Raw genomic sequence first — 22017 nt, 5'->3', positions numbered from 1 at the left:
TTAATCTCTTTAATCCTTCGAGTTCGTATGCAAACATGTTGCCTATATATGCTTGACTATATTATTCTCCGTAGATATGACTTTATAATGATTTGACCTTGTATCAGGATCGACTTTATATCTTAGTCATTTACAAAATATTCTGAAATTAATTAATTCAAATATTTGGCTTATACCTTTTTGGAGGTTTTAAGCCATTGTCTTTGACTATATTGGGATTGACTTTTTGAGAAAAAAAATTAATTAATTAATTAAGTTCGGTTTCATTATTAAGTTCGACTTCACCATTAAGTTCGGTTTTGGGTTTACGCTTGCGAGCTCGAATCTGGTCTCTATTCTTGTCGTCGTAGCTCTTTTGATACGACAAGCGAGCGTCGCGTGTGCGCTGATAGTAGCGCTTCTGTGCTGCTTTGATGCGTTCCTTGCTAGCTTGGTATTGCTCAGGAGAGTACGCCATCATTGTATATTACTAACTTTATATTTATTAGGATGAAAAAAATGTCACTGCCCCTTGTGACATCGCCGATGTTCCTTGCCAGCTAAACCAAGTATTAATGGTGAAGCAGAGAATTGGCAGAATCGTGTATTATAAGTTTAAAGTAGTGTCGACGGACCGCCACGTCAAAATGAAGCTATCCGGTCCTGTAATACTGCTGGGTCCAAGCACACACGTAGCTAGTTGTCTTCCGACAGGATGGAGTAAATCATGCCCGCAATCTGCTTCACTGATTCAGGTGCAGGAACGTCATTCTCCATCACCATCATCACGGGTGTCGCACGCTCAATTTTTTCATCCAGACTTCTCGAGAAGACCCATTCTAAGAAGTTCGTGACAATGCTGTACACTTTCGGCAGTCCTTCTACATCAGCAAGTGCTTCACTTCCCACGTAAGCTTGAGCAAGACCCTGCTGAATATCGTCACGTTTCGCTTCCACAATGCAAACTCGTTTCTCGCCGCGCTTAAGCACGAAATCAAAGGCTCCGTCTCCGTGAACACGTTTCCCAATCACGGTTTCTTCGGCCAGGATTTGGACGCCTCCATCGAACAGCGCACAGACACTTGCAAGCACGGGCACGATGAAGTGCAGTCGCTTTGCTTCTTTGCCAGTAATGATATCTCCAAAAGCCTTGATCAAGATAGGAAAGTATCTATGCAGCGCATCAAGCTTTTCGTCAGGGATAGGCTTTGACGATGGTCGATACTTGGTCGCTGGCATGATGCTGTCAATCTCCGGGAACGACACGTACGAGAAACCCGTGGAGCCGGCAGCCTTCTTCGCTTTCTTGTTCTTATCAAGAACCTCGTTCAACTTGTCCCATCGTCTCTTGCGACTCGGGTGCGGTGCAATTTCAGCGTCCTGGACTTCAAGGCACTCCCGATCTGCAACCACCAGCACGTGAATCGTCTTCTTCGTTGGAGCACCTTCAAACACGTCGCCAATCTCATCTGCTGGGTCCATTTCCACGTTCAGCAGTGTCTTCACTTGTTCAGGAATGCCTCCACTTCGCATAGAAATCACATCAGGGTCCTTCGATGAGAGCCACGCGCCGTCCGCCGTCTTCGCCAGGAAGAGCTGCAGCTTGTCTGCGTCGACGTCCTTGAAGTCGTTCGGCTTCTCCGCCTTGATTGCCTTCTTCAAGTGGCCCACCAACTTGTTCTCGTCAATGTCCACAGGGATTGCGCTGCCCGCGGCACCAACGACAGCACAGCTAAGCGTCATCATCTTTCCTCGAGCCGGGAAATTCTGGAATGAGGAAGAATTTCTGGCGTACTTAAGCGAACATGAAGGTGTGTGACATAGATTTTCAACCAATGATGAGACGCTGGTCCGAACTGCTTGTAAAATCTGCTAGCGTAATGTTCTATTGGTTTTATCAATATAGTTTGAACGAGCGGTCCCGAAACGCCCTAAGATCCAAAAGACGTGGCTCTCGCTATAAAGTGGGCGTCGTCAAATCAACGTCTATTAGATCTGACCGGTTCAGAGGTTCTAAAACTACCCTCATATCGAAAAGACGTGCGAGCTCGAATCTGGTCTCTATTCTTGTCATCGTAGTCTTTTTGATAAGATAAACGGGCTTCGCGTGTGCGCTGGTAGTAGCGCTTCTGCGCTGCTTTGATTCGTTCCTTGCTAGCTTGGTATTGCTCAGGAGAGTACGCCATCTTTGTATATTACTAACTTTATATTTATCAGGATCAAAGTATGTCAAGAAATCAAATACTACTTCGAAGTATTTAACTCGGGAGCCACATTATTCCATTCAATCGACCGCAGGAGTCATATCCCAAAAGCTTCTCCAACGCTCCGCATTATCGTCGTGCTTCCACCTCATGCACAAACAAAATGTTTCTGGATCCTCCACGTGAACAAACGTCTTCATCATGAGCGGATCGTCCGTCGTGGTTGATCCTCCTTTCAAACGACTGAAAACGCGATCTGTGCACTGAGCATCCAGAACCTTCACGAAGACCTCGACCTACACGCAAATGTCAGTAAACTTACACACACCAGAACTACGCGCTCACACAGTACCTTGCGTCTGTTGCCAATGGATTGATTCTCTTCAACAGATCCGGGTAGCATGTTGACGATGGGAACCTCAATGCTCATACCGTCGAACCAACCATGCATTTCGCGAGAAAGCGCAAGCCTGTTGTTTGAGTCGCGATCGTACTTGGCGAATTCCCGTTTGTGGTCTCTGCTTTGCTTTCTCGACACCAAATGGCAGCTTTCTGCCTTGCCGTACGGTAGGAAGAACTTCGCGTCCTCAATCCGCTGAAAACGAAACTCGTCAGTCGATGAGTCCAGATTCGAAACGCTTGTAGTCAACGATATCGATGAAACTGTGTTTTGAGGAGATTCCGAATCGTCTGGAACGTAGTCGCAGTAGAAGACGCGCTGGAGATCAGTAGACACAGCGTTAGCTGGTGCAACACGCGTCTCAACAACCTGGTTAGTTAACGGAGAGCCCAGCGTTTGTGGCCCAGTCCTCAAGTCAGTTTCGAACAGCAAAGCAGCATCTTCTATAAAAGAAACAGAGTTAGCCCTCAATGAAGCAGTATTACGATGCAGCGACAGCATATAGAGGCACGTACTTGTCTCGAATAAAACATGAAAACACAATTTCTTGTCTTCATACCAAAACGCGACATTCTTGTTGCCGATGCAGCGCGTAGGATCGTAGTATCCAATGCGTAACGTCGCCATCCAGTACAGTTTGCAGCGAATTCCTTTCGTGATCAACGCGTTGTCAACGGATCCAGTGACAAGCCACAATCCAGTTTGTGCGTGTTCTTGCTCCGGGACCTTCACCAGCACGTGAACTTGTCCTTCACCCGGTTGAAAATTATCGCCAAAGTGCTTGGGGTTCTTGATCCACAGGGTGGGATCCATCTGCCCGAAGCCTTGCGGGTATCCACGTTCATCGAGCGCCACAGATGCCGCGCCAGCTCCATCTAGCCACGCGCCGTCCGCCGTCTTCGCCAGGAAGAGCTGCAGCTTCGTCCAAGGATCTTCAGCTCTGATCAACCCGTCGCTCTCCGCCTTGATCGCCTTCTTCAACGCGGAAACCGATGCACCCTCGTCGATATCCACCTCGAACGCACTGCCCGCCGCACCAACGATCGCACAGAAGAGCTTCACCATCTTTCCTCGAGCCGGCAGATTCTGGAATGAGGAAGAAGGATGTAGAATTTCTGGCGTACTTAAGCGAACATGAAGGTGTGTGACATAGATTTTCAACCAATGATGAGACGCTGGTCCGAACTGCTTGTAAAATCTGCTAGCGTAATGTTCTATTGGTTTTATCAATATAGTTTGAACGAGCGGTCCCGAAACGCCCTAAGGTCCAAAAGACGTGGCTCTCGCTATAAAGTGGGCGTCGTCAAATCAACGTCCATTAGATCTGACCGGTTTAGAGGTTCTAAAACTACCCTCATATCGAAAAGACGTGGCTCTCGCTCTCAAGTGGTCGTTGAAATCGCTGCTGTCCCGAAAGGTTTCAGGAATGTTCTCGGTGGTAAATTACGGTAAGGAAAAAAACTGCCGGCGTTATGTTCCATGACCCACTACTTGCAGGTTGGGATGGAAACGGAGGCGCGTGCTTTTCCCATGCTCAGCATGATGCTGCTGCTACTTCGGCGGTGTTAGCTAGCTGTGAGCGATGGCTGCGTGCGTCTGCGATGCTCGCCACCGTGGAAGAGTATGCAGCGGGATCCCGGCAAGTTCTCGCCACGCGTGCCGAAATGCCAACGATCGCGCTGGCCCGAGGCGCCGCTTTATTTCATGCCGGCGGTCCGTGAGCGCTTCGAAGGCGAGTGATAGTAGTTGGGGCAGACGGCAGGCGCGGATGCGCGTGCCGAAGCAGAGCAGAGCGCCGGCCGGCGCGTTCGTGGCGGCCACGGCAGCATGCTTTGCGGATACAGTAGCCCCCGCTGCCGGCCGGCGTCATCAGCATTCGACCGTGGAAGAACACACTGCCGTTCGTGTCGCCAGCGAACGTCCAGCCGGCGGCGCTAAAATAGGGTCCCTCGCTCCCTCCTGAGCTCACTTCGAGATCTCCGCCCGACCCCGCACGCAGGACGGACGCCATGCTGTCATGCCTCAACAAGCGCAGCCGGACGCGCTGGACGATCGAGGAGGACGATCCGGAGCCTGTCGCCGCGCTGACGGACGGGCGCGCGGGTGACGATCACCTGACTCACTGCGAGACGCTCGTGCCCCGGCCGCCCGAGCAAATCGTGGCGCTGGAGCAGGCCGTGGCTCGCGCGACGGCGCAGGCCGACGCCCTCACCTCTCGCCGCCGCCAGCGCCGCGCGCGCCGCCAGTCCAAGAACTGCCGCACGCTCAGCAAGTTCGGGCCCACGAGCGCCAAGTTCTGGCGCGTGCAGGGCGCAGCGCCCAACAACAACCAGACGCAGCGCCGCCGCGAGATCCTGGCGAGACAGGAGATGCTGCGGATGCGCGAGCAGGTGGCGGCCCTGGAGCGGCGCCAGTCGCTGCTGTTCGCGCTGCACATGGCGCGCCAAGCCAACGCCGCGCACCTCGTGGCCGACAAGGTGAGGGCGTACTACGCGAGCTTCTCTCGAGGGTACGACCCCACACGGAGCAACGCGGCCGAGACCGAGTCGCTGCTGCGCTGCATGATGCTGCCGGACGTGCAGTCCCCGGCGTTCCGCGACCTGGACACGTTCCTGGTGCAGTGGGCGAACTACTCGCGCTACCACGCCGAGATCGCGCTGCACTGCGAGCAGATCGAGCCCTTGGAGGGCGACGAGCCCGGCACGTACACGGTCGAGTGCGTGGGGCGCTCGACGCTGCGCATCTCGCGCGACACCATCAAGCACTTCTTCCAGCCCCTGCTGGCAGACGAAGAGATGGTGCAGCGGCTCGTCGGCAAGACGTACGACTTCCCCTTCGTGTCGCGCTTCCACTTCAACTCGACCGGCCGAGTCTACAGAATGGAGCCGCGCGCGGAGCTCGCCTCGGGGCTCTTCGACCTCGTGGTGGATCCCTTCTCGACCGTGCGCATGCTGGGCGCGTCCAAACTGACCGACGACGGCTGCCTGCACGCGTACCAAGAGGCCGGCAGCACTCCACAGATGAGATCGCCAACGGTGGAGGCACTGTAACTGCAACATGTCGTGTCCCCCCGCATCCATCGTAGCTTGTCGTCGACGAAAAAAATGCTCCATGACTTGAGAGAGAGGCTGGCGAAATCCCAGCGATGTAGTTGTATCTGTACGAACGATTCCGAGTTAACTCGATGAAAAGAGCCAAAGTTTGAACGCTTCAGGGGCTAACAACAGTCCATTCACCATTTTCCCTTCACCGACACACTTCCTGCCAGCTTCATCATGCGAATCCTGAGGCCCGTCGTCATTGCTGTCATCGCGTTCGCCCTTCGCGATGTTCAAGGCGCCCCGTCAAGCTCGTTGCGTGAACTGCGAACCGAAGTGGGGAATGGTTTCGCATACGCAGGACCAAATCTCCAGCCCTGGCGATTCCTCGGCGGAGACGACGACGACGACGACGACGACGATGATGATGACGATAGCTGCTAGGTTGCACCAGTTAGGGGACCGAAGTTTTGCTGAAAGTTGCAAGAGATCCCAACCGCCAAGTCCATCAAACTCTATTGAATGCGACAAGCTCTTCAGTGTCTTGCTTCGTTTTGTCTGCATTCTCATTCCCCAATTTTCTCGCATCGGCGCCTGCCTGCTGACAGCAATGCACTATCTGTTGCTGGCCCTCGCTACTGTTGCCCTCGTTGTTGCTTCCACTGTTGTGCTGGCGTCTTCGATGAGCACGAAAAGCAGCACCACGCGCGCTTCGGACCAAGCACACGAAGCCACGGCTGTGACGCCAATGGAAGAAGATGCCAACGCTTTCGAGCGCAGCCTTCGCCACCACAAGCACGACGACGACGACGATGACGACGATGACTGAGAAGGAGTGGTGCGGTTGGCACACTTAGCCCAGCCCAGCCTACGAGCGGACTAAAAATGATACTTAGTAGCACTCTAAAGTCTTCTTCTACGATACTGCTGAGCAAGCATTGGCACTAGCTAAGTTTAATTAAGGTGTTCAAGAGATAATGTGGCAGTGCTGTCCTTCAGAGTCCGTGAGCTGTTGAACTGCGGCAGGTATCACGCCTCCGTATGCGTTCACGGGGTCAAAGTTGTTTTCTTGTAGCTCCCTGAAGACAACAATCAAATTAATAATGACTAAACCAACAGATCATGTGAACAGGACACACGCAGTACTCACAAGAATTCCAGTTTTGTCAGTTCCGCTAGCGAAGCCGGAACAGGACCAACAAAGTGATTGCGATCGAGACGTAGCGTGCGCAGGGCTGCGAGCTTCGAGAGAGTGTCAGGCACGTAACCCGTCAAGAAGTTGGAGCTCAGGTCTCTGCGCAAAGTAAAGCTCAGTTAGCTCTATAAGACAACGGAGAGATGATTGAAAAGTAGAGGGAAACTCACAGCTCCTGCAGGCCGCTAAGGTCTTGGCGAGGGAGCTCCGGTGGGATAACGCCCACGAGGTTGTTATTAGCGAGGCGTCTTCAGCGAGTGGTGCGGGTGACCGCAAGTTAGTACAGCTGCAGCGTTCTCCAGCACACTCTAAAACTCCACCTACATGGACCGGATGCGGCCGTTGCGGTCGCACACAATGCCATACCACTACACAAAATCACTTCCAGGTTCTGATAGAAGCTACGACCAACTGCAAGCGACCAGCTTAACTGTGCAACGTACGCTGTCGAGGCACGGGTCGCTGTGCTCGTTCTGAATGTCCCATTGCGCCGCCCAACGCTGGCCGTGGGTGGCCCAGTAGAGCAGCTTCAGCGCGCCGCGCTCATTCCGCGTGATCGCCGCGACACCGCTCGCCCACGGCAGCAGCAAGAGCGCGGAGGCCCACCAAAGTCGGCAGCACAGCATTAAGCTCACCTCACGACAACTTCAACAATGTGCAGCCATGTAGCCATCTCAAAAAGTGGCTACAATTAGATTAAAATCGTACTTAACGACAATCCTCACGAATCGCATCGATATTCCAGAACACAGGTCTTTGGTCACTAAACGCACTTGTCTGTTCGATCGCCAGGCGGAGCGCGCGGCCGAGATGCTGCTGGAGAAGCCCGAGGACGTCAAGCACGAGAACTCATCGGGCACCGGTGCGTTTCCATCCTCTAGTTGACACGCCTGCGCAGCTGATGCCGCTGCTCCGACCCTCTAACTCGCTCTGGTCGCTGCGCGCTCGTGTGTCCAACTCCAGTCTGCGCCATCTACGGCGTGGACGCGCACCCGACGCTGCAGCTGTTTGCGACCGCGGGCGGGGACAACAGCGTCAAGATCTGGTCGCTGCAGCCGCCGGACGAGGGCGGCATCGCCACGTTCGAGCTGCTGGCCACGCTGGCCAACCACCAGCAGGCCGTCAACTGCGTGCGCTGGGCGGGCCACGGCCGCTACTTGGCCTCGGGCTCGGACGACCAGCTGGTGCTGCTTTACGAGCTGCAGGCGGGCGCCCCGGCGCCAGTCCCCTTCGGCTCCAACGCGAGACCCAACAAGCAGAACTGGGTGCGCTGCTCCACGCTCGAGAGACACACGATGGGTGAGTCACAGCGCTCTGTGGCTAATGGGTAATAAGTAGTAATACTGACACTGCTGCTACTGGGGGTGTAGATGTGGCGGACGTGGCGTGGTCGCCCGACGACCGCATGCTGGCGACCTGCAGCATCGACAACACCATTTTGATCTGGGACGTGGGCGTCGGCGCCGTGAGCGAGGTCATGACGCAGCCGCTGCAGACGCTCACGGGGCACAACGGATGGGTCAAGGGCGTCGCGTGGGATCCCGTCGGCAAAGTGCGTTCGTGGCAGGCAGGAAGTGGATGCAGATAATATGTTGTGTATCTGACCGAGACTGGATTGTGTGCAGTATCTGTCGAGCGCTGGAGAGGACAAGACGGTGCGGATGTGGAAGGTGGCCGACTGGCAGGAGTCGGACGTCGTGACCGAGCCATTTGAGGGCTGTGCTTCTACGTCGCACTTCCGCCGACTTGCGTGGTCGCCGGATGGCTCTGTCCTTTGTGCCACGCACGCCTTCAGCTCCAAGAAAAACATTGCGGCACTTTTGAACCGTGGGTCGTGGACAAATGACTTGAAGTTTGTGGGCCACCAGGGCGTTGTCACAAGTGCACGATTCAACCCAAAGCTTCTCGGTAAGGAGGTGTGGACAGTCGGATTCCGTCCAAATTGACGCCCGCTAACCGTATTGCTTTCCGCTGCTACGTAGTGACCAAGGTAGACCCAGACAAGGAATTTGCTTGCTGTGCCGTGGGCGGCGAAGATGCGACCGTAAGCATCTGGCTGGCGCATCTGGCACGCCCCTTAGCAGTCATCAAGGACTGCTTCGACTCGTCCGTCACGGACCTAACGTGGTCCAGTTCTCAGTCGCTCCTGCTTGCTTGTTCCCTTGATGGTTCCATTTGCTGCTTTCAATTCGGAGGGGACGAAATCGGCACCCCCATCTCGGATGCGCAGCAGAGCAAGCTGCTGCAAGCAAAGGTAAGTGTTTTGATACCCAGTGAAGTCTGTAAACAGCCGCTGCGTTATCTAACGAGCACGACATGACTGCTACCTTGGTGAATACAGTATGGATCTCGCGCGGGAATCACGCTTGCATCGACTCTAGTTGAAAATCCTATCCAGCTTCAGGTATGCTCAAGGTGCTTCTGTGCCAGTTAGTGTGGGACGAGGCTGGTGTCTGACAAAAATATGTTTTGTCTTGTTGTAGCTTGAAGAAAAATCAACGACTTCACCCCGTTTGGCGGTCAACCGAAACTCAAGCACTGCTGTTGCGCCAACAGTGACCCATACAACGAATACCCTTATTCCAAAGAAGAAGAAAAAGCTGGACACCCAGACATCAGGTAACCCACAGAGTAGGCCGCCGACTGGAGCTAGCAAGAGCGACAAAAAGCGGATCGCCCCAGTGTTACTTCAAGGAGAGGTACAGCCTTCGCCGAACAACAATCCAGCGTCATCGCAGAACAATATTCGCAATATCCTCGGCCCTACGATCGTGTCTCCGAAAGCGTCGGATGTTACGCTGTTGGACTCTCGGATGGCGTCAACGAACGGAAAAGACGTTGGTATCGTGCCGGAGACTAACAATTCGGCTACGCTCAAATCGAGCTCTGCTGGGACCACTACCAAGGAGAAGGCTGCGTCGGCAGCGCCCAACGATGCACCAGCGAAGTCGTCCAAGGCTGAGACGAAAAAGAACGGGGTCGACGGCCATTCTCTTAAACGGAAGAGAGAGAACGAGCGACCCCAAAGTCAAGCTACCTCTGTGGTAGCAAAGTCGAGGGAGGTGGTTGTGCGAGCGCCTAAACTGCTGAACGAAAGGTTCGTTAGCTTCGTGTGGCTTATGTCAGAGGGGCTTATAACTATCCTGCCTTGTATTGACCAAACAGTAGCGCTGGTGTGGCCAATGGGGGTCAGTTACTACCCGAATTCCCGTTCCGGTTGCAGTTTTCTGTTGAGATTGAGACGAGTGCACAATTGAACGTGTCAAACAAAACGTCGAATGGCAGAACAAGCACCGGAGTGGCGTCTTCCAAGGCGGTGGTAGAAGTTACTGTTCACAACCTGAAAAATTCTCAGCCAGAGGAAATTATAGGTAAGTCTGGAACTATGAAATTGCGCCGTCGCTCCAGGATTGTTTGCTGACTTTCGAGTTGAATTCCCAACAGAGCTAGGCCCAGTTTATTCGACGATTCAATGCTCGGAGGGGAGCGAAGTCAAGTGGATTGATCGCATCCCTGGCCGGGCCGTGTGTGCTGTGGGCAATGGAAGTTATTATGCAGTTGGCGTTCATGATGGCGACCTTCTTGTCCTCAATAGCAGTGGCCGGCGACTGTTTCCGTGCATTGGTGCGTCTGCAAGTTATATTCCTACGACTCTATCCGGATACTGATACTCTTGGCCGTGTCCTACTACAGCTTTGGGCAGTTCTATCTCAATAATGGAGTGCAGCGTGGGCGAGTCACCCTATCTGCTGGTGATCCTGGCTTCGGGCGACTTGAAAATCTGGGATTTAGCAGAGCGCAAGCTTGTGCTTGCTAGCTCCATCGAGGCGATTACGAACGTAAGTCTACCTGCTGCAACGTCATTCGAACTGGTGATTTATTTAACGACCTTTCTCATTGTTCTTTCGTAGGTGACACCAGAGGATCATGTCAAGCTGACTCTTCTTCGGTGCCAAGTGACAACGAAGGGGATGCCGCTTATCACGTTTGCTGAGTCGAACTCCGAAACCAAGAGCAGTTCTAGCCTGCTTTCGTACACGTATGATACGGCGATGTCTTCCTGGTACGGTCTTTCGATTCATGCGGGTGGCTCCTGTTGCAGGGCTAATATTTCCCATTCGTGAAGGATGCGAGTGGCAGACGACAGCTTCGTGTTCTCGGACTTTGCTTCCGCGCTTCCCACAGATGCGGTGTCGGTCAAAAGTGTACCGGTACGTGTGTTTCATCTGTATGCTGGGCAGACACTTTCCGTAAGAGGCACTAATCCCTTTAACGTTTGTGTGCGTGCGTACGGCAGATCGGACCGCTGCGGCGTCTCCAAAATGCCTCTGGCTATGGCCGAACGCAAAGAGGAATCGCCTCGGCCATGCTTTCCGGAATGTCGGACCCCTTGATGCAGCGCAACGTGACACGCTCGCATCTCGAGCATCAGGTCGCCGCGGCGATCATCCTGAAAAGCTCGGCTGAATATCGCTACTGGTGCGTCCGCACTGTGCACCATGAGCTCAATAGTCCTCAAGCTGACAACCTCTGACATATTTGCTTCGCGGCGGACCAACAGGATTCAGGCGTATGCGAGGTTCTTGACGCACGACGAGGACGTGACTCGGCTTGATGACCTGTGTGCCGAAATGATGGGTCCTTTCCACGCGTACGTACTTGTGATGCATTATGCCCTGCATAGGGAGTTGTTTCGTGCGAAGCTAAAGCGTAATCTTTCCTGCTTCCCGTTGTGTAGACCGTCAACCCGCGACGGCACCGCCGCAAAACAAGAGGAAGGCAGCGCGTGGGATCCAATGGTTCTGGTATGTGAACTCGCTCATTTATTTCTCAGTGCCGAACCGCTTGCTTTGTGCTGCCACGACTGACAACTGGATTGATCGCAGGACCTCGTGAAACGGGACGTGTTGAAGTCGCACATCCTGCCGACGATCGCAGCGAATCGCGCGTTGCAGCGCGTCGTGACCAAGTACCAGCTCATGCTGAGCGAGATCGAGGCCCGCGAGAAGGACGACGACGAAGAAGACGAAGACGACGAAGACGAGTCGTAGCAGCACACGGGCGAGTATACGGTAGGAGCAGCTCCGCGTAGATCCGATGAATAGATGAAGCTGCCTGCCTTACCCCCCTTACCCGCATCTTCTTGCTCTGTTCAGCGCACTCGACGACTAGCGGCACCGCGCCAGTTCCGTTCAGTTTCGGCCGCTGGTCCACCCTCGCGCTCGGATTAGAGGCCGGAAGGTGCGTTTCGTCTTATGCAGTGGGCACCCATGAGGCCGCGGCCGCGGCGCGGCAGCACTCTGGCTCGCCCTGTCGAGTTGAGCGTCTCGGTGCAGCCCGAGGCGGCTCAGGCGGTCGACGCGAGGTACTTCTCGATCTGCGCCCGCCCTCGGCTTGTCTTGCCTGGTGCTTCATGTGTCAGGATGGCGACCGAGGCTGTGCTATACACGACCGTCGCTGCAGTGCACCGCCGTCGACAAGACCACCTGCCAACTGAGCCCGACGCAAGAACAGTACCCGCAGCTGTTCTTGAAGCGGCGCGGGGCCGCAGGATCCAGCCTCCGTGCACCTGGCAGCCCGTTTCATGTGGGGCCTGGTCCCAAGTCCACATTTGCGTGGAGATCGACGCGCAGACAGCCGAGGCGCGCTTCCGCATCGTGGTCTGGCTCCTGGAGTCTGGTGCCATCGTGGTGAACGACATCCTTGGCGCTGGGTGTCACTGGTGGCGTAGCGTTTGCGATGACGCGGCATTCCGGCGGCTCTCGGGCGTGGACTGCCACACGTACGGGTTCCAATTCCGCTCCGCTGCGAAGGCGGCCGAGTGCTCACGCATTGTTAGCCACATTCTTACCAATGTCCCAGGTTCGGAAGCATCTTTTGTCTGCCTGCAGTCAAGTGATCCGATTGTTGGCCAACGTTAGGATAATGCTGTTGCGTGTGTTGGAACTACAGGCGTGCTGAAGGTCGTGAAGAAGCTCATGCGCGCGAACATCGATCTACAAGGCGTACGTGATCGGTTTGTCTGCTGCGTTCATGTATTGCTGTGTGTGCGTGACTGAGGGAATTGCAGCTGGTTATGGCATGGCAAGGCTTAGGACTGCACTCGATCCATTACCCGGCGCGAGTACCCCGTATTTATTCAGAGACGACGCCTTCGTCTTCCTCATCGCCGCGCGTTTACGATCTGAGCCCCAATCGGACCATTTATCCCAAGGAGGAAGAGGCTTCTTCACCATCGCGGGAAGATCAGGACCTGTACGAGGAACAGGATGCAGTGAGACCTCGATCTCGACAGATATTCACCGACTATGACAGAGCTGTCGCGGAAGATCTAAGGACCTGCAGAACCGCTACATCAGCAGAGGCACTGTCTTCAGTGGGGAGGAGGTCGGAACACAAAAACCAAGTGGAGGAGGAGTTTGGCAGAATGGCTACGTCTCCCGTCGCTCTGCTCGAGACTGCTGGAGGTGTCGACCAGGACACTCGATTCCCCCCCGAAAGGGCCCAGTCGCGTGGAGAGTGGATCAGTCGGCCGTACAAGATGCGCGAAGAAACTCACGTGACGTACAACGCGGAGTTTGCGCGCTTCGAGGGGCTGCCGGACGAGTGGCGCGAGTTGAATCAGCAGTTCGGTCTGCCGCTTGAAGCGGTGCTCAAGCGAGGGGTGGAAGGCTACGACTCCAAACTCCCGGCTGTGCTGGTAATGCTGAAGACCTGCTTCCTAGCGCACAACGGAGCGCGAACGGAAGGGGTGTTTCGCCTGGCCCCGGACAAGCAGGAATACATCGCGGTCAAGCGCTCCATCGACGACGGCACGTTCAAGGACTGCTCGGACGTCCACATCATGGCGAATCTAATCAAAGTACGTATGACTTACTACCCAGCGATGACCTCCTTTAAACGCAAAACTTATAGCAACTTCTTCATACGCCTCCTAGGTTTGGTTTCGAGAACTACCGGTTAGTCTTTTCAACATGCTCCCAGAGAACCAAATCGCTCGCACCTGTGAACTCGTGGTACGCAGCGAGGAACTAACGGAAGCTGCAGGGGACTGTACTCTAACGCAGGCTTCCTGTACTTCTGTACTTTTAGGACCCGGAACCCAAGGTTGTGCTCGAGAGTCTGGCAGCGCTGCCAGCCCTGCATCAAACTGTCACGTTCTGGCTGTTAGACCTGCTGAATGAAATCGTCAAGTATGAGCGCGAGAACAAGATGACTGCGAAGAGCATGGGTGCGGCCTTCCCCCTTTTCCACATGAGCGTTGGGCTCTGCAGCTAACCAATGTTTTTTTGGCATTGCAGCCATCGTGATGGCGCCAAACCTGCTCAGCGTCAAGAACACCGACGCTGCTGTCGCAGTCGCAGTGTACCGACAAGTAGCCGACTTCGTGCAAGCTCTGCTCCGCGCGCGGCAGGCTGTGAGGTGACAGTGGCAAATACTGTAGCTGGCTAGCAGCGTTGGCGGAGAGCGCAAGTGTTTTTTATTGATATCTTCCATCATAATAATTTAAAGCTCGTACAATGAAGGCGTGGTTGTTGCACGCCGGTCGCAAAATGCAAAAAGGAAGCAGCAAGCAAAAAGCCGAGGAGGAGAGGACGAGGAGCTGACTGTCGACACATCTATCCGAGCAGAGTCCGTCCGTCTACACGAGGCAGCCGTACTCTGGAGAGATGTGGCGGAAGATGTCGTCCTCGAGGCCCTCGAGTCCGCTCGGAGCGGAGGAGACGGCGGGCTCCTCTGCGTTCGGGGCGGTGGTCGCCATCGTCTGCTGCGCCATGGCGGTGGCTTTCCGCATGGCCATGGTGGGGGACGGCTGCAGCGGGAACAGGTCGTACGAAACGGCGTCCAGCGAGTAGCCGCAGGACGGGTGGTCGTTCTCGCCGTACGGGTCCATGGTGGAGGCGCTGAGCTCGCCGAAGGGGTCGTACGTCGAGTCGAAGACGAATCCCGCCTGCGCGGGGATCATGCCCGTCTGGGCGTTGTATTGGTTGAACTGCTGTACACGGGCGTACTCGGCGGCCGCGTTCATGGCCACGGCGTTGCCGAAGAAGAGGTTCTCACGGTGGGGCGACGAGGCGGAGGCCGAGGACGGCGAGTCTGTGAAGAGGTGCTTGCGCGCCTTGTTTCGGTGCACAAAGTGCTCGAGACCGGGGCGCGGGCTCTGCGAGCCGCACGAGTCCTCGTCCGAGTCGTGGTCGTCGGGCGTGTTGCATCCGTCGCCGTCGGCGTGGAAGAAGTGCGCGGGCAGCGCCTGGCCGAAGGGGTCGATGCCGTACGTCTCGGGCGACAGGAGGCGCTTGAGCTGGCTCTGGTAGCCCGCGAACTGGCGCAGCTGCTTGTCCGAGAGCGGCGGGCCGGAGCCGTCCTGCGCCTGCTGCTGGCACTGCTCCAGCTCCTGCAGCGAGCGCTTGAGGCTGCGCACCTTGCGGTACGGCCAGTGGCGGATGCCGATGGCGCGGCAGCGCTTCTTGAAGGCGGTGGCGCGCACGCCGAACTTCTCGGCCGCGACCTTGAGCGGCAAGTGGAAGTGGCGGCTCAGCGCCGCGAAGTTGCACGTGGCCACGGGCAGCGGGCCGTCGACGTCGTCCGAGGCCTCGTCGGGCGAGTCGCAGGCCGCGCGCTTCTTGAAGTTGTGGGCGGCCACCTGCATGCGCAGCGACTGCTGCGCCTTGTCGGCCGTGGGCGACTGGAAGTTGAGGTGCATGCCCCTCGAGTCGGCGGGCGTGGGCGTGGCCGGAAGCTCCATCTCCATCGTGGCGAGCGGGGCGATCTTCTGGCTGGCAGGCTAGAGGCAAATCTGGGAATGGAGCTGTAGCTTTCGAGCTTGCACCTTCTTAGAAACGGCGCTGCTCGCGACGGAAACGGCGCGGAGTTTCTATTTCTATTTCTAAATCCACGTCAGCCGCCCATCACCCTCTGTGCCCTTTCAGGATCGCCCCCCAGCTGTCTCAAAACGCGGTATGCCGCAGCCGGGTTGCTCGAAAACATGCGACCGCCTGCCGCTGTGCGCACAGCGTGGTGAGCTCGGACCGCCGTGGCGCCAGCACCTGTGCCGTGTTGCGCTGTGTTGCGCTGTGTTGGAAGGAAGGCGCTAGCCCTACTATCTATAGACTGTAGACTGTGGACTATCGCTCTGTCAGCAGCGCCGCGCTCGGGTTTCCACCGTTCCACGAATGCACATGAGGCAGAAAATCTGCAGCAGCAGCAGCTGATGGGAAAGTTTTACCTGGATCATGCGGTTTCTATCGTTTGGGCGCACGGTTTGTTCTGCACAATGCGTCTGCGAGCGAGCGAGTAGCGTGAAAATTGCCATGTCGTCGCGCGCGCTGTGTTACTTGGCAGTTCGGCCTCGTTCCCTACTCCAGCCAAAACTGTGGCAACTGGACTTTGCGTGCGTGGTGGGTCTCTGAAGTGGCATGACGCGCAACGTAGTAACCACATTTCCGTTCACCAAAGGCAGCAAGGGGGTCTATGATTGCATGCACTACCTGGCCAGCTCCAACTGTGCTTCACGTCTTCAACACCCATCGTCACCGTGTGGAGTTCTCACTCACGCGGCCAAGCCTTCTTACGACAGATGAGCTAGGGGCCTCTGCTACTTTACTTTCAGACATCAACACGAATTGTTGCCAACTAGTATCCACACATCCTTCTAGAGGCGTTTGCTCTGTGCACTAGCCATCTTCGAGTCTCGAAGGTGCCGCCGCTGTTGGACGTCCATGCCGCCGCAGCCCCACCGCCTTTCAGGTCTACCCCACCGTGTTTTGCGAATCCCGCGTAACGGATACTTCAACGTGCGGATCTTTTTCCGTAACGGCCGATGCCAGTCACTCGAAACGGCCCGCGACGTTAGTGCCGCGCTCACGCTGGTTGTGTTGTGCGCAGCCGATGCCTATCAAGCGCGCGGCATTCTCACGGTTACCCGCTGGGACTCCCAGTGGGAGATATCAGCAGCGAGGGGAATGCATACGATAATGTCCGTCGTCAGCGTGCGTGCTTCCCGCCGCCTTCTTCGCTCCGGATTCGGTCGAAAACGGTTTTTCGCTGGTGTAGTGGGGCACGATCGATAGAAACGTGGAAAGTTTGCAACAATAAATCATGCCAGACTTGTCTTTACAAAAAGGCAACAAATAATGAGGCTGCTATGATAGTAGCAGCAGCAGCAGCAGCAACAGCAGCAGCGCGAACACCATCGACCGGCCGCAACAACAGGCGTACGCTCTAGCTTGCTGGCCTGTGGCTAGTAGACCGGCAAGGCTGGATGCAGGACAGCCGCGAGTGATTCACGACGCAAAGGCCTCCGCCAGCGAGCTCCACATGAGCCGCGTGTCGTTGGCTGCGCTGCCGCCGCCCGAGTAGTCGAGCGTGTCGGCGTTCCACATGCCCACGCCGCGCAGCCCGAGCTCCCGCACGAGGCGGTACTTGGCGCGCAGACTGCGCGGGTTGTCGAACCAAATCTGCGACTGGTGCCCCTCCTGCGCGTACCACACGAACGGGGTCTCCGTCGTGGGGTCCCATTGCTCGACGAGCCCGTGCCGCTTCACCAGTCGCTGGACGTCGGCGTAGTCGACCTGTCCACCTGCCGCGTCACTGCAAGGGGCACCGAAGAACGGCACCGGCCGGATCCGACACCTCGAGGCGTCGTCAATCACCGCGCCTTGCTGCGGCCCCAGGCACGGGTAGTCGTAGCCGTACCACGGCACCCCGAGTACCAACTTGTCCGGCGCGATGTCGAACGCGAGCAGGAACTCCTCCAGACCTTGCTGCACGAGCGCCCGCGGGGCGTTGGCGCCTGCCACGCACGCGTCGTACACTTGGCTGCGCATGTCGTACGACATGACGAACAGAAAATCCGCTGCGTCCGCGAGCTCTCGCCACGGGTAGTACCGACCATCCACGCCGCGAGGTGCCCAGGGAACGTCAAACGTGATCTGCATACAAACAAGTCGAGCGTGACGCACGGGACTGGGGTCAGTAGTAGGTAGATAGGAAAGTAGGTAGCGCTCACACCAGCTTGATAGTTTGTTTGGGTTGATCCGAGCCATGAGATCTCTGTGCCGAGAACGAACCTGCGCGTTCTTCGTGAGTGCGTGCTGCTCCAACTCGTGCCGCAGCTCGTACACAAGCGACGCCATGCACTGGGCAGTGGCTCCGTGCATGGGCTTCTCCGTGTCAATGTTGACGCCGTCGGCGTAGTTCTCTACGATCTGGGTGTACGTCGCCTGCAGACCGCAAAACAGAGGCGCTCCGTTAGTCTGCTTCTCAGCCAGCCCGAGACAAAACGACAGGCAGGCAAGCATCCCGCTGGCCGCACCAAGCTGCGGGTGATACCAGTAATGCATGAGATAACGCCAGCCGTGGCTGTACCCCAAGCTACTCGCGCACTCACTCACCTTGATCCAGTTCTGGCGAGCTGTGGTGTTGCAGAGTTGCTCCACGTCGTCGAAGTTGTGCTTGACCACGACCTTGACGCCCTTGCTGTGCGCATGGCAAAGCAGTTGCTTGTCTTCATTCCACGCCACGGTCGTGAGCTGCCAGTGGCAGGCACCGGTCAACAAGCAAGCAAGCAAGCAGCAGTGCGTCAGTTAAACGACGATACCGGTCGACGTGGGTCAAGCAGCAGCGCGTACAGTACCTGGTCCCAGTCGTAGTGCTTCCAGCGGTCGTCGGTCGCCACTGAGAAGGCGAAGACCTCCTTGCGCGGCCTCTTGCCGGTGAAGTCGACGGGGAGGCACAGCGACGCTAAAGAGGAGAGCTGCTCGTCACTGTTGTTGGGGCGCCCGCTGCATGGACAGCTGCGCAGACGAGCGCGGTCGTCGTGAGTCAGGCGGTCAGCGAAGAGTCCCCTCGCGTCGTACACGGGCGCTGAGCGGGCAGCGCTCTCCCGTGTCGGGCCTAGCAGCAGCAACCACGACAACCAGGCCAGCGCGAGCATCGTCCGCTCTCGGCTTGAAGCTGGTCCACCCCACAAGATCTGAGTTGGGAATGGTACAGGGTACCAATCAATCTGGGATCGTGCCCTTTCGTGCGCAAAGGGTATCTTTCGGTGGTCGTCACTTCAACGTGCTGGCCCTCTTCGAGAGGCTCTCGACTAGGGGCAGCGATGGAGAGCTTACTGGTACATGAGGCGGCTGTGATGCTAAGGTTTTGCATATACTATGGACAGCTACGTGGGATTTCTTGCATCTCTAAGCAGAACCACTTAGACTTCCAAATTGTAGCCTGACACCGATCTTTTCCTCTCTAACACGATATATTGGTACCCTGTACCATTCCCAACTCAGATCTTGTGGGGTGGACCAGCTTCAAGCCGAGAGCGGACGATGCTCGCGCTGGCCTGGTTGTCGTGGTTGCTGCTGCTAGGCCCGACACGGGAGAGCGCTGCCCGCTCAGCGCCCGTGTACGACGCGAGGGGACTCTTCGCTGACCGCCTGACTCACGACGACCGCGCTCGTCTGCGCAGCTGTCCATGCAGCGGGCGCCCCAACAACAGTGACGAGCAGCTCTCCTCTTTAGCGTCGCTGTGCCTCCCCGTCGACTTCACCGGCAAGAGGCCGCGCAAGGAGGTCTTCGCCTTCTCAGTGGCGACCGACGACCGCTGGAAGCACTACGACTGGGACCAGGTACTGTACGCGCTGCTGCTTGACCCACGTCGACCGGTATCGTCGTTTAACTGACGCACTGCTGCTTGCTTGCTTGCTTGTTGACCGGTGCCTGCCACTGGCAGCTCACGACCGTGGCGTGGAATGAAGACAAGCAACTGCTTTGCCATGCGCACAGCAAGGGCGTCAAGGTCGTGGTCAAGCACAACTTCGACGACGTGGAGCAACTCTGCAACACCACAGCTCGCCAGAACTGGATCAAGGTGAGTGAGTGCGCGAGTAGCTTGGGGTACAGCCACGGCTGGCGTTATCTCATGCATTACTGGTATCACCCGCAGCTTGGTGCGGCCAGCGGGATGCTTGCCTGCCTGTCGTTTTGTCTCGGGCTGGCTGAGAAGCAGACTAACGGAGCGCCTCTGTTTTGCGGTCTGCAGGCGACGTACACCCAGATCGTAGAGAACTACGCCGACGGCGTCAACATTGACACGGAGAAGCCCATGCACGGAGCCACTGCCCAGTGCATGGCGTCGCTTGTGTACGAGCTGCGGCACGAGTTGGAGCAGCACGCACTCACGAAGAACGCGCAGGTTCGTTCTCGGCACAGAGATCTCATGGCTCGGATCAACCCAAACAAACTATCAAGCTGGTGTGAGCGCTACCTACTTTCCTATCTACCTACTACTGACCCCAGTCCCGTGCGTCACGCTCGACTTGTTTGTATGCAGATCACGTTTGACGTTCCCTGGGCACCTCGCGGCGTGGATGGTCGGTACTACCCGTGGCGAGAGCTCGCGGACGCAGCGGATTTTCTGTTCGTCATGTCGTACGACATGCGCAGCCAAGTGTACGACGCGTGCGTGGCAGGCGCCAACGCCCCGCGGGCGCTCGTGCAGCAAGGTCTGGAGGAGTTCCTGCTCGCGTTCGACATCGCGCCGGACAAGTTGGTACTCGGGGTGCCGTGGTACGGCTACGACTACCCGTGCCTGGGGCCGCAGCAAGGCGCGGTGATTGACGACGCCTCGAGGTGTCGGATCCGGCCGGTGCCGTTCTTCGGTGCCCCTTGCAGTGACGCGGCAGGTGGACAGGTCGACTACGCCGACGTCCAGCGACTGGTGAAGCGGCACGGGCTCGTCGAGCAATGGGACCCCACGACGGAGACCCCGTTCGTGTGGTACGCGCAGGAGGGGCACCAGTCGCAGATTTGGTTCGACAACCCGCGCAGTCTGCGCGCCAAGTACCGCCTCGTGCGGGAGCTCGGGCTGCGCGGCGTGGGCATGTGGAACGCCGACACGCTCGACTACTCGGGCGGCGGCAGCGCAGCCAACGACACGCGGCTCATGTGGAGCTCGCTGGCGGAGGCCTTTGCGTCGTGAATCACTCGCGGCTGTCCTGCATCCAGCCTTGCCGGTCTACTAGCCACAGGCCAGCAAGCTAGAGCGTACGCCTGTTGTTGCGGCCGGTCGATGGTGTTCGCGCTGCTGCTGTTGCTGCTGCTGCTGCTGCTACTATCATAGCAGCCTCATTATTTGTTGCCTTTTTGTAAAGACAAGTCTGGCATGATTTATTGTTGCAAACTTTCCACGTTTCTATCGATCGTGCCCCACTACACCAGCGAAAAACCGTTTTCGACCGAATCCGGAGCGAAGAAGGCGGCGGGAAGCACGCACGCTGACGACGGACATTATCGTATGCATTCCCCTCGCTGCTGATATCTCCCACTGGGAGTCCCAGCGGGTAACCGTGAGAATGCCGCGCGCTTGATAGGCATCGGCTGCGCACAACACAACCAGCGTGAGCGCGGCACTAACGTCGCGGGCCGTTTCGAGTGACTGGCATCGGCCGTTACGGAAAAAGATCCGCACGTTGAAGTATCCGTTACGCGGGATTCGCAAAACACGGTGGGGTAGACCTGAAAGGCGGTGGGGCTGCGGCGGCATGGACGTCCAACAGCGGCGGCACCTTCGAGACTCGAAGATGGCTAGTGCACAGAGCAAACGCCTCTAGAAGGATGTGTGGATACTAGTTGGCAACAATTCGTGTTGATGTCTGAAAGTAAAGTAGCAGAGGCCCCTAGCTCATCTGTCGTAAGAAGGCTTGGCCGCGTGAGTGAGAACTCCACACGGTGACGATGGGTGTTGAAGACGTGAAGCACAGTTGGAGCTGGCCAGGTAGTGCATGCAATCATAGACCCCCTTGCTGCCTTTGGTGAACGGAAATGTGGTTACTACGTTGCGCGTCATGCCACTTCAGAGACCCACCACGCACGCAAAGTCCAGTTGCCACAGTTTTGGCTGGAGTAGGGAACGAGGCCGAACTGCCAAGTAACACAGCGCGCGCGACGACATGGCAATTTTCACGCTACTCGCTCGCTCGCAGACGCATTGTGCAGAACAAACCGTGCGCCCAAACGATAGAAACCGCATGATCCAGGTAAAACTTTCCCATCAGCTGCTGCTGCTGCAGATTTTCTGCCTCATGTGCATTCGTGGAACGGTGGAAACCCGAGCGCGGCGCTGCTGACAGAGCGATAGTCCACAGTCTACAGTCTATAGATAGTAGGGCTAGCGCCTTCCTTCCAACACAGCGCAACACAGCGCAA

The 22017-nt window shown here is 56.7% G+C and overlaps 10 protein-coding genes across 10 annotated transcripts; 5 read left to right on the top strand and 5 right to left on the bottom strand.

Moving 5' to 3' along the window:
- Positions 1-247: 247 nt before the first annotated feature.
- PHYSODRAFT_490570 (hypothetical protein) lies at positions 248-457 on the bottom strand (the record flags this gene model as incomplete). The annotated part of the gene is made up of 1 exon (XM_009524945.1): positions 248-457. The coding sequence occupies one exon, from the start codon at positions 455-457 to the stop codon at positions 248-250; it is 210 nt and encodes a 69-aa protein (XP_009523240.1).
- Positions 458-675: 218 nt separating this feature from the next.
- Positions 676-1725, bottom strand: PHYSODRAFT_328631 (hypothetical protein; the record flags this gene model as incomplete). Its single annotated transcript, XM_009524944.1, has 1 exon — positions 676-1725. The coding sequence occupies one exon, from the start codon at positions 1723-1725 to the stop codon at positions 676-678; it is 1050 nt and encodes a 349-aa protein (XP_009523239.1).
- A 432-nt stretch (positions 1726-2157) lies between these two features.
- On the bottom strand, positions 2158-3652 carry PHYSODRAFT_285443 (hypothetical protein). The gene is made up of 3 exons (XM_009524943.1): positions 3099-3652; positions 2536-3026; positions 2158-2479 (listed from the first exon to the last, which is right to left on the bottom strand). Exons 1-3 carry the CDS (start codon positions 3646-3648, stop codon positions 2264-2266), a joined length of 1257 nt encoding a protein of 418 aa, XP_009523238.1. The 5' UTR covers positions 3649-3652; the 3' UTR covers positions 2158-2263.
- A 1300-nt stretch (positions 3653-4952) lies between these two features.
- On the top strand, positions 4953-5633 carry PHYSODRAFT_495677 (hypothetical protein; the record flags this gene model as incomplete). Its single annotated transcript, XM_009524942.1, has 1 exon — positions 4953-5633. The coding sequence occupies one exon, from the start codon at positions 4953-4955 to the stop codon at positions 5631-5633; it is 681 nt and encodes a 226-aa protein (XP_009523237.1).
- A 277-nt stretch (positions 5634-5910) lies between these two features.
- On the top strand, positions 5911-6450 carry PHYSODRAFT_328628 (hypothetical protein; the record flags this gene model as incomplete). The annotated part of the gene is made up of 1 exon (XM_009524941.1): positions 5911-6450. The coding sequence occupies one exon, from the start codon at positions 5911-5913 to the stop codon at positions 6448-6450; it is 540 nt and encodes a 179-aa protein (XP_009523236.1).
- A 141-nt stretch (positions 6451-6591) lies between these two features.
- PHYSODRAFT_397963 (hypothetical protein) lies at positions 6592-7415 on the bottom strand (the record flags this gene model as incomplete). The annotated part of the gene is made up of 5 exons (XM_009524940.1): positions 6592-6700; positions 6772-6915; positions 6987-7064; positions 7141-7184; positions 7260-7415. Coding segments are annotated over 5 exons (531 nt in total), but the record flags the coding sequence as incomplete, so codon positions are not given.
- Positions 7416-7626: 211 nt separating this feature from the next.
- PHYSODRAFT_313159 (hypothetical protein) lies at positions 7627-11867 on the top strand (the record flags this gene model as incomplete). Its single annotated transcript, XM_009524939.1, has 12 exons — positions 7627-7678; positions 7780-8115; positions 8187-8368; positions 8442-8724; positions 8799-9070; positions 9300-9913; positions 9982-10004; positions 10261-10440; positions 10510-10655; positions 11114-11295; positions 11378-11621; positions 11703-11867. The coding sequence occupies 12 exons, from the start codon at positions 7627-7629 to the stop codon at positions 11865-11867; spliced, it is 2679 nt and encodes an 892-aa protein (XP_009523234.1).
- Positions 11868-13519: 1652 nt separating this feature from the next.
- Positions 13520-14200, top strand: PHYSODRAFT_387004 (hypothetical protein; the record flags this gene model as incomplete). Its single annotated transcript, XM_009524938.1, has 4 exons — positions 13520-13678; positions 13755-13832; positions 13909-14047; positions 14118-14200. Coding segments are annotated over 4 exons (459 nt in total), but the record flags the coding sequence as incomplete, so codon positions are not given.
- Positions 14173-17458, bottom strand: PHYSODRAFT_285441 (hypothetical protein). Its single transcript, XM_009524937.1, has one exon. The coding sequence runs from the start codon at positions 15566-15568 to the stop codon at positions 14459-14461; it is 1110 nt and encodes a 369-aa protein (XP_009523232.1). The 5' UTR covers positions 15569-17458; the 3' UTR covers positions 14173-14458.
- A 1681-nt stretch (positions 17459-19139) lies between these two features.
- On the top strand, positions 19140-20978 carry PHYSODRAFT_345489 (hypothetical protein; the record flags this gene model as incomplete). Its single annotated transcript, XM_009524936.1, has 4 exons — positions 19140-19475; positions 19544-19681; positions 19757-20005; positions 20144-20978. The coding sequence occupies 4 exons, from the start codon at positions 19140-19142 to the stop codon at positions 20789-20791; spliced, it is 1371 nt and encodes a 456-aa protein (XP_009523231.1). The 3' UTR covers positions 20792-20978.
- Positions 20979-22017: the final 1039 nt, after the last annotated feature.

The sequence above is a fragment of the Phytophthora sojae genome (genome assembly GCF_000149755.1).
Source record: "Phytophthora sojae unplaced genomic scaffold PHYSOscaffold_3, whole genome shotgun sequence".
Taxonomy (NCBI): Eukaryota; Oomycota; class Peronosporomycetes; order Peronosporales; family Peronosporaceae; genus Phytophthora; species Phytophthora sojae.
The sequence above is the reverse complement of the archived record's forward strand: the minus strand, read 5'-3'. Positions and strand labels throughout refer to the sequence as shown.

Excerpts from the sequence above, each read along its gene's own strand:
- PHYSODRAFT_285443 (XM_009524943.1), bottom strand. The coding sequence starts at position 3,648 with ATGGTGAAGCTCTTCTGTGCGATCGTTGGTGCGGCGGGCAGTGCGTTC. Across the intron at positions 3,027-3,098 it reads TCATGTTTTATTCGAGACAA|AAGATGCTGCTTTGCTGTTC; the intron begins GTACGTGCCTCT and ends TTTCTTTTATAG. Across the intron at positions 2,480-2,535 it reads CCATTGGCAACAGACGCAAG|GTCGAGGTCTTCGTGAAGGT; the intron begins GTACTGTGTGAG and ends ATTTGCGTGTAG.
- PHYSODRAFT_285441 (XM_009524937.1), bottom strand. The coding sequence starts at position 15,568 with ATGGAGATGGAGCTTCCGGCCACGCCCACGCCCGCCGACTCGAGGGGC.